The sequence below is a fragment of the Centruroides vittatus genome, unplaced genomic scaffold (assembly GCF_030686945.1).
Source record: "Centruroides vittatus isolate TY-2023 unplaced genomic scaffold, ASM3068694v2 contig_2682, whole genome shotgun sequence".
Lineage (NCBI taxonomy): Eukaryota > Metazoa > Arthropoda > Arachnida > Scorpiones > Buthidae > Centruroides > Centruroides vittatus.
Window position 1 is genome coordinate 615,017 of NW_027121707.1, and position 12,439 is coordinate 627,455.

The 12,439-nt window shown below is 29.6% G+C and overlaps 1 protein-coding gene across 2 annotated transcripts; it reads right to left on the reverse strand.

Annotated features, from left to right (window-relative positions):
- Positions 1–431: 431 nt before the first annotated feature.
- LOC136971703 (zinc finger protein 706-like) lies at positions 432–12,356 on the reverse strand. 2 transcript variants are annotated; one of them, XM_067266181.1, is made up of 3 exons: positions 12,233–12,356; positions 821–964; positions 432–735 (listed from the first exon to the last, which is right to left on the reverse strand). In XM_067266181.1, exons 2-3 carry the CDS (start codon positions 953–955, stop codon positions 646–648), a joined length of 225 nt encoding a protein of 74 aa, XP_067122282.1. In that variant the 5' UTR covers positions 956–964; positions 12,233–12,356; the 3' UTR covers positions 432–645. The 2 variants fall into 2 exon arrangements, with proteins under 2 accessions (XP_067122282.1, XP_067122281.1); XM_067266180.1 differs by having other exon boundaries at positions 821–984.
- Between the last annotated feature and the right edge of the window lie 83 nt (positions 12,357–12,439).

Below are 12,439 nucleotides of genomic sequence, written 5' to 3' on the forward strand. Positions count from 1 at the left end.
TGCATAGTACAAAATACGATACATAGATTTTCTTGATCCTTACGGTTCTTATTAGGTCCTACACCCGGTCGTGTAACCCCTTTATAACCTTCGAAATTAAAGTTCTAATCGCGAAGTGAATCAGTGACCCATAAATTTACTCCAGTTGGACTGGATCGTGATCTAGAAAAAAAAATTTCTACAATAACTTGGGACAAGATGAGTTTAAGCAAAGCAACTCGTAAAATAAAAAGACTATTCACCAAACGGAACGAGAACATTGTGAATGGTTATTTAGGTCACCGAACTCGGCTCATCCTACTTCGGAGATAGAACGGCGACCCGATTTTCGGTTATTAACTGAAATAACGTTTACTACAAATAAAAGGATACAAATTACAGCTGATGTAGTCGCGTACCGTTAACGGGGATGCGAGAAAACACCAGAAAAAAAAATGATCAAAAAACTTTTATTGAAAAAAAACTTTCCTTAATTTCATTCCCCCTTCAAACCACATCAGTAAGAGATGAAACGGATGAGAAAACATCCACTATTTAGAATGTCCACTTTCGAAATAGTTTGTTTTCCCCCGAAAGATAGTGTTACTGTGTATAAAGTACATATTTGATAAATCACACTAATCTGTTCTTTTCATTGTGGTTCGATCAAACGTCTTTCAACTCTTCGGGGAGGGCGTTCTTGGGATGTTTGTTTTCGAAGTGCTGTTTGTAGGTTTTGGGATCGGGCATCTGGGCCTGTATTTAAGACACAGAATCGCGTTTAACTGATTTATTCTTTTTTTAACAAAGAAAAACAGACGAGTCAAGCTTGACTACTTACTTTACAAACGGTACAAGTATGGAGTAGAGCTTTCTGGGCTGCTGCTTTCTGATCGTGTCCTTGCGATCTCTTGTGTTCTTGGGCTTTCTTCGCAGCCTTCTGTTGAGACTGGATTTTCTGCTGTCCTCTAGCCATTTCTCGATCCTTATTGCAAGATATAAAATCTATTAAAAAAACTGCCAGATTTTAAAAATTTTATCACTGCGTGGAGTAATAAATATAAAATTACATTAAACTAGACTACCAGTAAGATGACCCGATAAATAAACTAATATGCGCTAAATTTAGCTGCGATAGTCAACGTGCACAGGGAAGACTTGTTGTAAAGGAAAATGTCAACCTTTATTCCACATGTATTATATATACACCGTACTTACTCGAATGTAAGACGCATTTTTTTCAGGTTTTAGTATCTATGAAAATAGGGTGCGCCTTCGATTCGATGTAATACGTCATAATTAGCGATCTCTAGTACCACGTGCCTTATCTCTCTTGTCAGTAATTCAATTACGTTATTTTAGTGGTTTTATTACACCAATATTCGTAATTGTAAATATTTTAAAAGGTTAACTTAGCTAAATCTCGTTTAATACTATTAAAGTAACGTCACAACTACTTGAACAAATATCACAGAAAAAGTTGTGCAGCACTCAAGAAATGCTGCATTTCCAACGCTTCGCGCGACAGTAAGGGTGACTGCACATGAGAAAATGAGAGCATCGAATGCAATGTTCATTCAGAAGAGCTTAACACGAAGATTTCCAAATTCAAAACCACGGAAGACATTGCTATTTATTGCACAGTAACTTAACTTTGTTGTACAATAAATACTGCATAATTTGTATGCTGAAATTACATTACGTTGAACTGATTGCAATATTTTCTGATTATTTAATATACAGCACCAATTTCTTAAGGTTATATATGGCTGTAACTGCTGTAATGTGACTCACAACAGGGTCAATCAGCATAGATGACAAATGAAAAATGACATCTTCACTTATACTATTCAAACTATAAGTAGAAGAGTCTGAATCTTAATCAAATCCAAAATCACTACAACAGTAAGCTGAAACTTCACCATGCATCCATCTTATCTTTTTCTTTATATTGCATTATTCTAAAAAGTGAAAGCAATGAAGACAAGATTTCTAAAATGAGATTTCACTGTTAACTTCAACCAATAAGTGGAAATTTGACGAGTTTTTTAAAAATTTTTCATTAAAAATACAGATTATTAGTTCAAGTTATTAAATTGAAATACATTGATAAATAGCTTGACATTATTTATCAGAAATTCAATTTAAGAAGTTTTATAAATCACTTTTCTCAACTCAATATAAATCACAAACTGATGAATTTTCCAATTTTTTTTAAAGGACTGGTATAAAAATAGAATTGTTTAAACAATTCTATTTTTTTATTTAAAATAATTTACTGAAGAAGTCAAAACATTCTTTCTAATGTGTACATATGACATTGTTTCTTCCTGTTTTGTGTTTGAACATAAGTGCTAAAAACAATGACAAGTATTACTCATGAATTTACATAATAAAGTGATTTTGCTCAAACAAAAGCAATAGAGTACTATATATTTAAATTTGTGTAAAAACTGGATGCGAATCAAAAATACAGTGTTCCAATTCACAAAATATTCCTGCAATTCCATTCCTCACACTTCACTTCCTACCTTGAATCAAATTTTTCTTTTATTTTAAGCCAATGCTTACAATTTAATTATGCTAACTTTTTGTTAACAATTCTAAAATTAAATTTTAACATTTATAAATAACTATGTATTTTGACAGATTTATATTAAGGTTAATTAATAATCATATTCAAAGCAATTTGGCTAGAGACGGGTGGTTAAGCACAATCTCACGATAAATTTAATTATAAATTCATTTTTATTTTCATTTGAAATATTGTAGATGAAAAGAATTGGCTTAGAACAGGATCCAAATGTACTGTACAATATAACTCCTGCTACAGTAACGATGCAATATGTTTATATGTAAATTAATTAATAACTTTGGAAGCAACAAAAGGACAGAGCAGTGCTGCAGACAAGCAGAAAGTCTTACATCCAAAAACCTCTAACTAGGACAGAAAATACCTCTTAAAAAGCCTCTTAATTGTTATGTTTCAAAATAAATGTATAAACAACCTAAATAATAGCAGTAACTACAACTCTGGTATCATTAAAAACATCAAAAATTTTACTTAAATAATTAATATTTCAATGTTACAGTTTTGCATTCACATGCCCCTGCTAAAATTTTGTTCCTTCAAATCAAAAACAATAAGACAACTCTGTCGTCTTATTGTTTTTGGTATGTACAGTACATTATCCATCTGTATAACTTTAGTTCATAACAGTAAACCAATAATTGTCTAACTTATAACTGTTTTGTAACAGTATCCTGTACGTCACACCACCATGCAACTTTATGAAGATTTGTTACACCTGTCTACACTGATAACGCTTACCGCTCATACAGTTATAACGGCGTTTTCATCTTTATATTGTATAGCTTTAGGCATAGTTGACCGTTACTTTGTATAATTTTTAACATAACATTACCTTTAGTTAATACCAACTGATGAGGGACTATTTCCTACCGGGAAAATAGTCCGAAATGTATTTGGGTTTTCATTTCCATTCTTATGTAGTAATTTTTTTTGTGTTTATTAAATTGTTTTCACTTGATCCCTGAGCATTTGTGCTTATCATTGGTCTGATAAGCCCTCACTATTATCTGCCTCACGGTTGTTGATAATTTAATTAATATAATTATACCAAGAGCTAGAAGCAACTTTTGTAATAATTTCAAGAAATATTCTCCCTCACACAGTTTTCTACATGTTTTAAAATTAATAGCAAGGTTTAGGCTGAAGTTTTAAATGTGAAAACACGTACGTCGGACATTCGGTGCTGCTTTCCTGTAAGCCTAGAAGTTTGATAATGGTTTTTGGAAAGTCAGTGAAATCATGCTCAACATTCCAAACACCATTGTCAAACTTCTAGGCTTACGGGAAAGTGACACTGAACATCTGATGTACACGCAAGGGCGTCGCCAGCCAATGGGCCAGGGGGGGGCAAGATAATATAAATTGATAGAGGATATGAATTGTATGTAGGTAAAATAAAAACGATTCATAAATTTTAAGAAGCTTCAGATTATTTTAATTAAAACATAATCTTCTTGGGTTTTTTGCGCGGGAATTATAAATCGGGCAATAAATGACTTAGCATTTAAATAATTTTTTTCGCATGTCTAGGGAGGGGCAACTGCCCCTCTGCCCCCCTCTGGCGACGCCCTTGTGTACACGTTTTCGCATTTAAAACTTCGGCCTCAACCTCACTAATATCTTCAATAACATTACCATAGGAAACATTCTACATACTTCAATTTTTAAAAAACATGATTACTTTGCACAACTTATTAAAGTTGAAGTAATAAAACATGATGGAAGGTAGCCAAGTTGGATAATTTGATAAGAGATGTAAATGTATTGATACAGGAACTATTCAATGACATTTAATTTATATTGAAATAACAGTGCAGTGCTCTTATAATCCAAAACAAGCTAGCACATATGAGAGCATGCTCTTAAAATGTAGGATATACTTCAAAAATGAAAAACTAGCAATTTTCACATGTAATAGCACGGTTTTATTTGCACAAAAATACGATAAATGCCATAACTGTATTCTGCATACATGAAGAATCAATAGTTGGAAACAAAGTTTCAAATTGAATAGAGATAAATGAAATTGTTTCAGTTTTAATTCAACAGTTTCATGTTTAAAAGTTTTAGTTTGTAAACAGAATTATTATTGTGAATTTCAAATAACAGTTTACTTAAGGAAAGTCAACTTGTTAGCAGCTGCATGAAATTGGATCTTCTCTGAAGCCTGTAAATCAAGAGAATAGATAAAGAATTTAACTATTCAATATTTGAAAAATGTTCCTTCCAATGAATTTCTCAAATTCGGTATTGCCGTAACATCTTGATGTATGTAACTATTATCATTAGTGATTAAAAAGTGTATGCTGTGTGTTTTTGAACAAAGTAAATTGACTTTCTATTTTGTTATTTTAAAATCAAATATTTCACACATATGTTGAGGACCCACTGTATTCCTCAACTTATCTTAAAGTAGAGGATGTTAGGTAATTTAACACTTTTTACTTTAATAAATTGACAGAATAATCTATCATAAAATCAAATTTTTAAATATAGAGTCTGAATGTATTTTTATTTTAATATCTGATGGGCCTGAATAAATATAGCAAAACAGATTCAGAACAAAACATCCTTTTATAACAAAAAATAAAGACTTCCCTTAAAACTAAATTTGTAGTTTCATAAAATACATTAAAACTAATTTAGAAAATTATGATTGTTAACAAAACTTGTGCAAAGAATTAAGAAATAATAATTTCTTTAGGTCATAAAATAAAATTTATAAAATAATCAAAATTATATTGATAAATAAAAACAAACCTTGAGATAGTGGATAAAAAAAAACCACCAAATTAGATAAATTTGATAACTGCACAGAAATCAGAGTACAAACACACTGAATGCCATATTAAACACTTTCATACCAGTAGTTAATTTGATGTAAAAACAATTTTTAATTACCTTTAATGACTGTTGTAAGGTTGTGATTGCTAAAAGTGACAAGTGATTAATGAATTTTTATATTAATTGAACTGCTGTATGAAAGAATGCAATTTATTTTGTTGAATTTTTTTTTCAATAACTTTTTGTCAACAACAATAACTAATAACTGTCTGCAAAACTTTTTCAAAACAGTTTTTATTTCAATAAAAAAAACTATTTTAAATGTTTTACAGACAATTATTTTGAAAAAATTATTATTAATAAGCACAAATTTATATATAAAATAATCCTGAAATATATAACAACCATATCCTGTTTATTATAGTTCCAATTAATACAGTTCTAAGTTGTGGTTATTAATTCAATAACTAAAATCCTGATTAATAACTTCAGGATTTGGAGCAATGCAGCTTTTTTTTAAGTCAACTGAAAAGTTTCCATTAATCCTTTTTACTCAAAATATGAAATGTTGAGTTATTGTTTTTTTAATGATTTCACAGTGCAATACATTTTAACATTCAATCCAATTTGTTTTTCCACTTAACACATGCAGAACCCCAAAATCATTTTTTGTGACAATTTCAAAACTACATAGGATCTCAACAATGCTTATTAGCGATACGTTAAGATTTATCATGAGATCCCGAATAGTTATTCAAGGATTTTTTGTGATTTCTGCCTCTAATTTTTCTTCAACTACTTTTGAAACATATTGGGAAAGCACCCACTATATTTTGGGAAAATTTTATCCTAAAGAAAACATCAGTGAAGCATGGGGAGACGTTACAACAACACGTGAACTGTTTGGCAAAAATTTATTCCTCAACATGCATTTGCATGTTGAGGAATAAATTTTTCAAGGATTTAATTCTGAAATTAAATGGTTCCATAGACACTGTGTGACTCACATCGGATCTAGGATTAACTAGAATAGGTAAGGAAGATGTTCAATTGTGGCAGTCTCATCATAATGACCATATTGGTGAAGAACTATCTAGATGTAGAATGAGCATACAAAACTCAGCATAACAACATTAGAGATGATAAAATTAAGACAACAATTCATATTAAAAAAAATTGATGAAATATTTCATGTCCATAAATATCTTAGACAAAAAATAATGGATAATGATCCTAATGTTGAACATTCAATGAAAGTAGACAAAAAAATAGAAAATGTCTCCTACATTATTACCATAAAAAAAAACAAAAAAATAACGTTTTTGTTTATAATAGTTTTAAAACTAAAAGCCAAACTTAATTTATTACTTTCTTCCTTTAAAATATTTACAGTATATTAAATTATAAATTATATTTTTACTAAGTGTTGTAATAAATTAAAATTAAACATTGTTAGTTTACTACAAAAACTAACAATGTTTACTCACACCTCACAAAAACCTTTAAAAATGCAGCCTTTTAATTCACTTTTCTAACGTTTTCAGCCAGTTTCAATGGCCTTCCTTGAAAACAAAAAAATCAAATTATTCTGATTTCTATAACAACATTTGTTTTGGAACATTTGAAACTTTGAATTTTCTTAAATATCTGTTGTGCAGGCTTGTACATGAAGAATTACAAATAAACTATACTTACATATAATACATAAATAAATAAACTAAATAAGTGAATAAATACATAAATAAAATAAATAAATAAATAAATACAAAAATACATTAATACAACTGCAATATAGAAAAGGCCACCATTTCTGTTCCTGAGGAAGGCCATTCAAACTAGCCGAAAACATCAGAAAAGTGAATTAAAAGGCTGCATTTTTATAGGTTTTTGTGTCGTGGTGTGAGCATTAGTTGAGTGCAGTTAGAGATGAGTGTAACAATGTTTAATGGTCAATTATTATTCTATAACAATGAGCAATTATTTATTGTGACTTTGTCACAATGCCGGGCTGCAATTTTTGATCATATTTTTAATTGATTTAATTTAAAATATATACTCTCCACCTCAAATTAGTACTGTAGTGTCTTGCTCCTGTACATCATACTTTTCCGTTAGCAATGAAGTTGTGCCGGTCATCTATCTAGCTCTTTTCGGGGAATTTTTTTAATTGAAATAATGTGACTTCTGGTTTGCATCTGAAGTTCATATATAGTTAATTGGGACTAGGCTTTCCATATCCAGTCTTGAATTTCATTTATCTAACAATGTTCTTGAGATTAAGGAAAGACAGGAGATAGTGGGAATTTATAGATCAACAGTTTTTTCAAATTGCCACCCAATCATTAGTTTAAAAATCTTAATTCATTTTACTTATTAGTTTTACAAAAGTCAAATTTTCACTGTTAATAAATTATGAGACCATCATGAAAACAAAGATTGAGAAGTCACTTTTTTGTTGATTAATAGCTGATTGTTGCTCAATTTCTTCAATCACTGCAAATAGCCCATGTGGCATGGTTTCTACAATTTTTTTCAGTAGGTCGTTGTCAATATTGGTACATAATTGCACATTCAAGTTCGTAAACATTTGAAAATTGGCAATTGTTTCTGTATACCTTCTGATTTAAAATCATCAACGGTTTTCAATGGAATTTAAGTCGGGAGTTCTTGATCAATGTAAAACATTAATTTTCTTTGCCTTAAGCCAGTCTTGAGTTGCCTTTGAGTTATGGCAGGGAGCACTGTCTTGTTGGTAGTACCATTTTCTTCCTATAAAACATGATCTAAATGGGAGTAAATGTTTTTCCAGTAACACCTGATAATTTTCAGATTTTAATTTAATGCTAACTTTAACAAGAACAAGTATAGCATCATAACTGAGCTGCCACCCATTTGTCTACTAAAAAAATCCATAGGTGCCTTGCACAAATCATGCAAATATGTATTATTCCCATCTGGTCCTTCAACACTGAACTTCTTTTCATCTGAAAACACCACATTGTTCCACTCTTTGATCCAAAATATATATACTTTTTGGTCCATTCTAATGTTGCTTGTTACTCATCCTTTAGTTTTATGTAACTTGCATTCTTGTTTTTCCTTAATGTTTTCCAAACATTCACATGTGAAACTTTTGTCTCAATTTCACATGAAATCTCTCATGGAAATGTTCTGTTGAGTTGCCAGATCAAAAAAAGCCTGTAGTCTCTTGAGGACATTGATGAAATTTTTCCTGAAAGAAGGGATTAAACTATTTTCTCATCCTTCTTACGTTTTACTCTTAAAGTATACGAAAAAATATATTTTTCGTATACTTTAAGAGTAAAACATAAGAAGAATAGAAAGTCTGACTCCATCGTTTTTTATAATTATTTTGGAGTATTTTCTCATGGTGATCTCAATTTATTAACAGTGAAAATTTGACTTTTGTATTAAACTAAATGTGTTAAGATAATAAAACTAATAACTAAGATGTGTTAACATAGTTAAACTAATTGTTTAAAACATGATTATTTATTGCACAGCATTTACTTTGTTGAGAACAATAACTGACCATCAAACATTATTAGTTTTGAGAAAACTGAAAAAATGTAGTGTTCTTATAATTCATTAACAGACTACATAAAATATTTAATATTTCAAGTATAATTTGGAAAATTCTTGGCAAAAGGCATCAAAGGTGCCGAATTTGTCCAAATACAAAAATGAGTTTAAAGAGAAAATAAAGCAGTCCAAGGAAATTTGTGGTATAAAAAGTACCACAATAACCACAAAAAATGAAATACCGTCTGTGGCTAAGTCTATAGACAGAGAAAATTAGTCAAAATGTGGAAACATTGTGTTTTCAGTTAAACTGGAATATTGTTTATTTTGTTTCTAATCAGTTCAATCACTTGTTAGATCACTGCCTACTTACAAGGTTATGCATGTGCAGTAAGAACAAGTCAGTCTCACTTACCAAACAAAAACAAACTTTAAAAAAGCCTAAAAAAGAAAATTCATTTTAAAAAATAATAACGACAAAACAAACAAATTTGGATCTATTTAAATCTTTATCCTTTTTAATATCTTTATTTATTAAAATCTTTATCTCCTTATAGTGTCAAAATCCATTTTATTTCAAAATGCTTTTTGATACTATTTAATAGGTAAAATTTATGTTGGCTTGAATTAAAATATTTACCCATTTTGCCACATAAAAAGTTTCCAAATTAATAAACTGCATTTAAAAACTTTCTAAAATGTCCTGAGTCCTATCCATAGATTTATTATGAAATAAAAAATTATTAATGTCAAAATATTTTAAATCATCATAAAAATATGATTGTTTAAAAAGCCCACAATCATCATAATGAGAAAAATCAGTCAAAAATTCTATACTAGTTTATGTTTGTGCCAAAGATTTGTCAATTTTTCAAATAACTTTTCAGAAAAAACTGTGCAACCATTATTGTCATCATAAAGAAATTTTTAGCTTTAGGTTCCATGCTAGAAATTGGTGATTAAAGTCATTGGTGACTACTTCAATTTTATTTCCACTAATCAACTACTGTATATCAAGTTTATAACTACAGTATAGCATCGATTATCCGAATCAATTGGGGACTAGGGTTGTTCGGAAAAATCGATTTTTCGGATAACTGATTATGTGCAAAAAAATACATTAACCTATCACTTGTTGAAATTCGTCCAAATCCTGCTCACGCCAGTGCTGTCATCTAAAACATGCACACCAACAAAAATAATATTGGAGTAGCCCAAGACACAGTCAAAGATTGCAGCGCCACAGCACTAGCGGAAATTTAAATTTGCTGACTGGAAAGCTTTTGGTTAATTGACGTTTCGATTGATCGATATTTGGATAATCGATGCTCTACTATATATATGCTATTCTATAATGACAAAAAAATGCTTTAATATAAGCATGTTTCAATATCAAAAGTTTTAAATTCATCAATCAGTTTAGTGTCACACAGAAAATTATATGGTAAGGCTAGTTAATTCCTTATATGAATTAATTTAAATTTTCCAAATTACAAAGCAATTATTGCACTAATGTACAATAATGTTTGCAGAAATTTTGAGTCCAGAAAATATTCTGCAACTGTTTCCAATATGTTATTTTTTCTTGATTACTGTGTAAAGAAGAAAGTGCAAATCTGAGAATAGATATGCATGTTTATGAAGGTAGTAATCCCCAAAAGTACTGTTAGTAAATTAAAAAAAACAATAAAATATTCACAAAATTCCACCAAAAATGACACAAAATTATGCTTTATCTATTACAGAATATCTGACACATTTAATAGCTAATGGATGGGACATGAATGCAGTACAGAATGGATTAACTCCACATCAACTCACTCATTTTACTAGCAATAAAAAAAACATTTTGTTCATTCTCAAGATCATCACTATGCTATTTCAAAATCCATATGATGACAAAATCACAGTTGCATCCAACAATGAAACAGATCTTAAAGAGTAAACAGTGACTAAATATTCTGTAGTAATTCTGCATCCATATAGTTCTATTTTAGTTGCTTTGCACTCTCTTTGATATCTACATTAAATCTACAAAACTTTCAAATAAATAATAGGCATGTGTGTCTAATAAATTATTGACTGCCAACATAATTTTGCAAATGTGTTTAGGTATAGAACATTCACAAGAGTATTGGGGAGCTGATAAATTTGCACTCATACTATATAGTGCCATCATAAAATAAACAAAGCATGAAATAAAGAGACAAGTATTTTGTAGCCACTAAACAGAATTTCATGATGACGACGTACAAAGTAGATGGACATTGCATATGGAGGACATTTATAAAAAAAATGGTTTGTTAAAAATATTTGCCAGCTCAATGTAACTTATAAAACATTAAATAGGCAATAAGATATTAATAAATTATAAGTAGGAACAACAAAAAACAAATTTACAGCGTTTTAACTCGACGTTTAAAACTATTACCGACCGTGGTCCAACATCATCCTAACCGAGTTCCTAAATTTTAATTTCTCGCCCGACTCCGATTAATAGAAGCGTCTTTCATCTTTTTTACTCATTATAGAGTAACAGAAAAAGAAACTATTACTTCAAAATAAGAAAATAAAATATTTGAATGTTGCCTGCCAGAAATAATAAAGCAAAGTTAAAGAAAAACGATTAAAATTCTATTCAAAAGTAAGACATTGGCAATAAAGGACGGAAGGGCAATACAGTGCGACGGAGGGCAATCGGTATCCAAAATATGGTTCCGAAAAAACAGAAATAATCCATAAAAATGCTCGACCAATAAATCAAACAATCCTTAATAGAAATTTATTCACTAGATTTACTTTTATAAAACTAAATCATTGCAAAAAAGAATTAAAGATGAATTCTTTTACATTTATGACCCAAAGCTACTATTAATGAATTTAAATTAAGCAAAACACCAATGACTTCCTTCATTACTACATCAAGCTCATTTCCTTAATATAGGAAGCTGAAAAATACAAAATTAATACAACCGTTAACTTAAATTCACTAGAAAGTAATCCAGAATGACTTTGTAATAATAATTCTCCTGTATATTCTGCAATAATTTAGTATAATCAATGCATGAACGTTGTTATTAAGTCATATTGACTTTACTCAATCAAAAGAAAGAATACAGGCATGAAATGCGAGGATTAATTTACACAAATAGCAGCATTTTAAAACTATTTTTAGTTTAAAACAAAAAGCTATTTATTAAATCAAACCTTAGAGTTATTTTTGACTTGTTTCGAAAGCAAAAGACAAACCCTCGGTTAAAACCAACAAAATATTCGCTTTATAATCAAATATAACAACTATATCATATATTAAATACGTAAATTAACACTTACGTCAAATTATTATAAGCAGAAATAATTAATAAAGTAGTTTTATAAGCGAAAATATCGTTTACGAAGTCTCCTCGAAAATACTTCAATCCTAAATCGTTTGGTTTTTCTTGGTCAGAGACCTCTACAGGAAAACATTTTTATCAAAAAAAAAAAAATTAATTAATTTTAAAAATATTTTCTAATTTATCTTTAATTAGTATTGTAAAT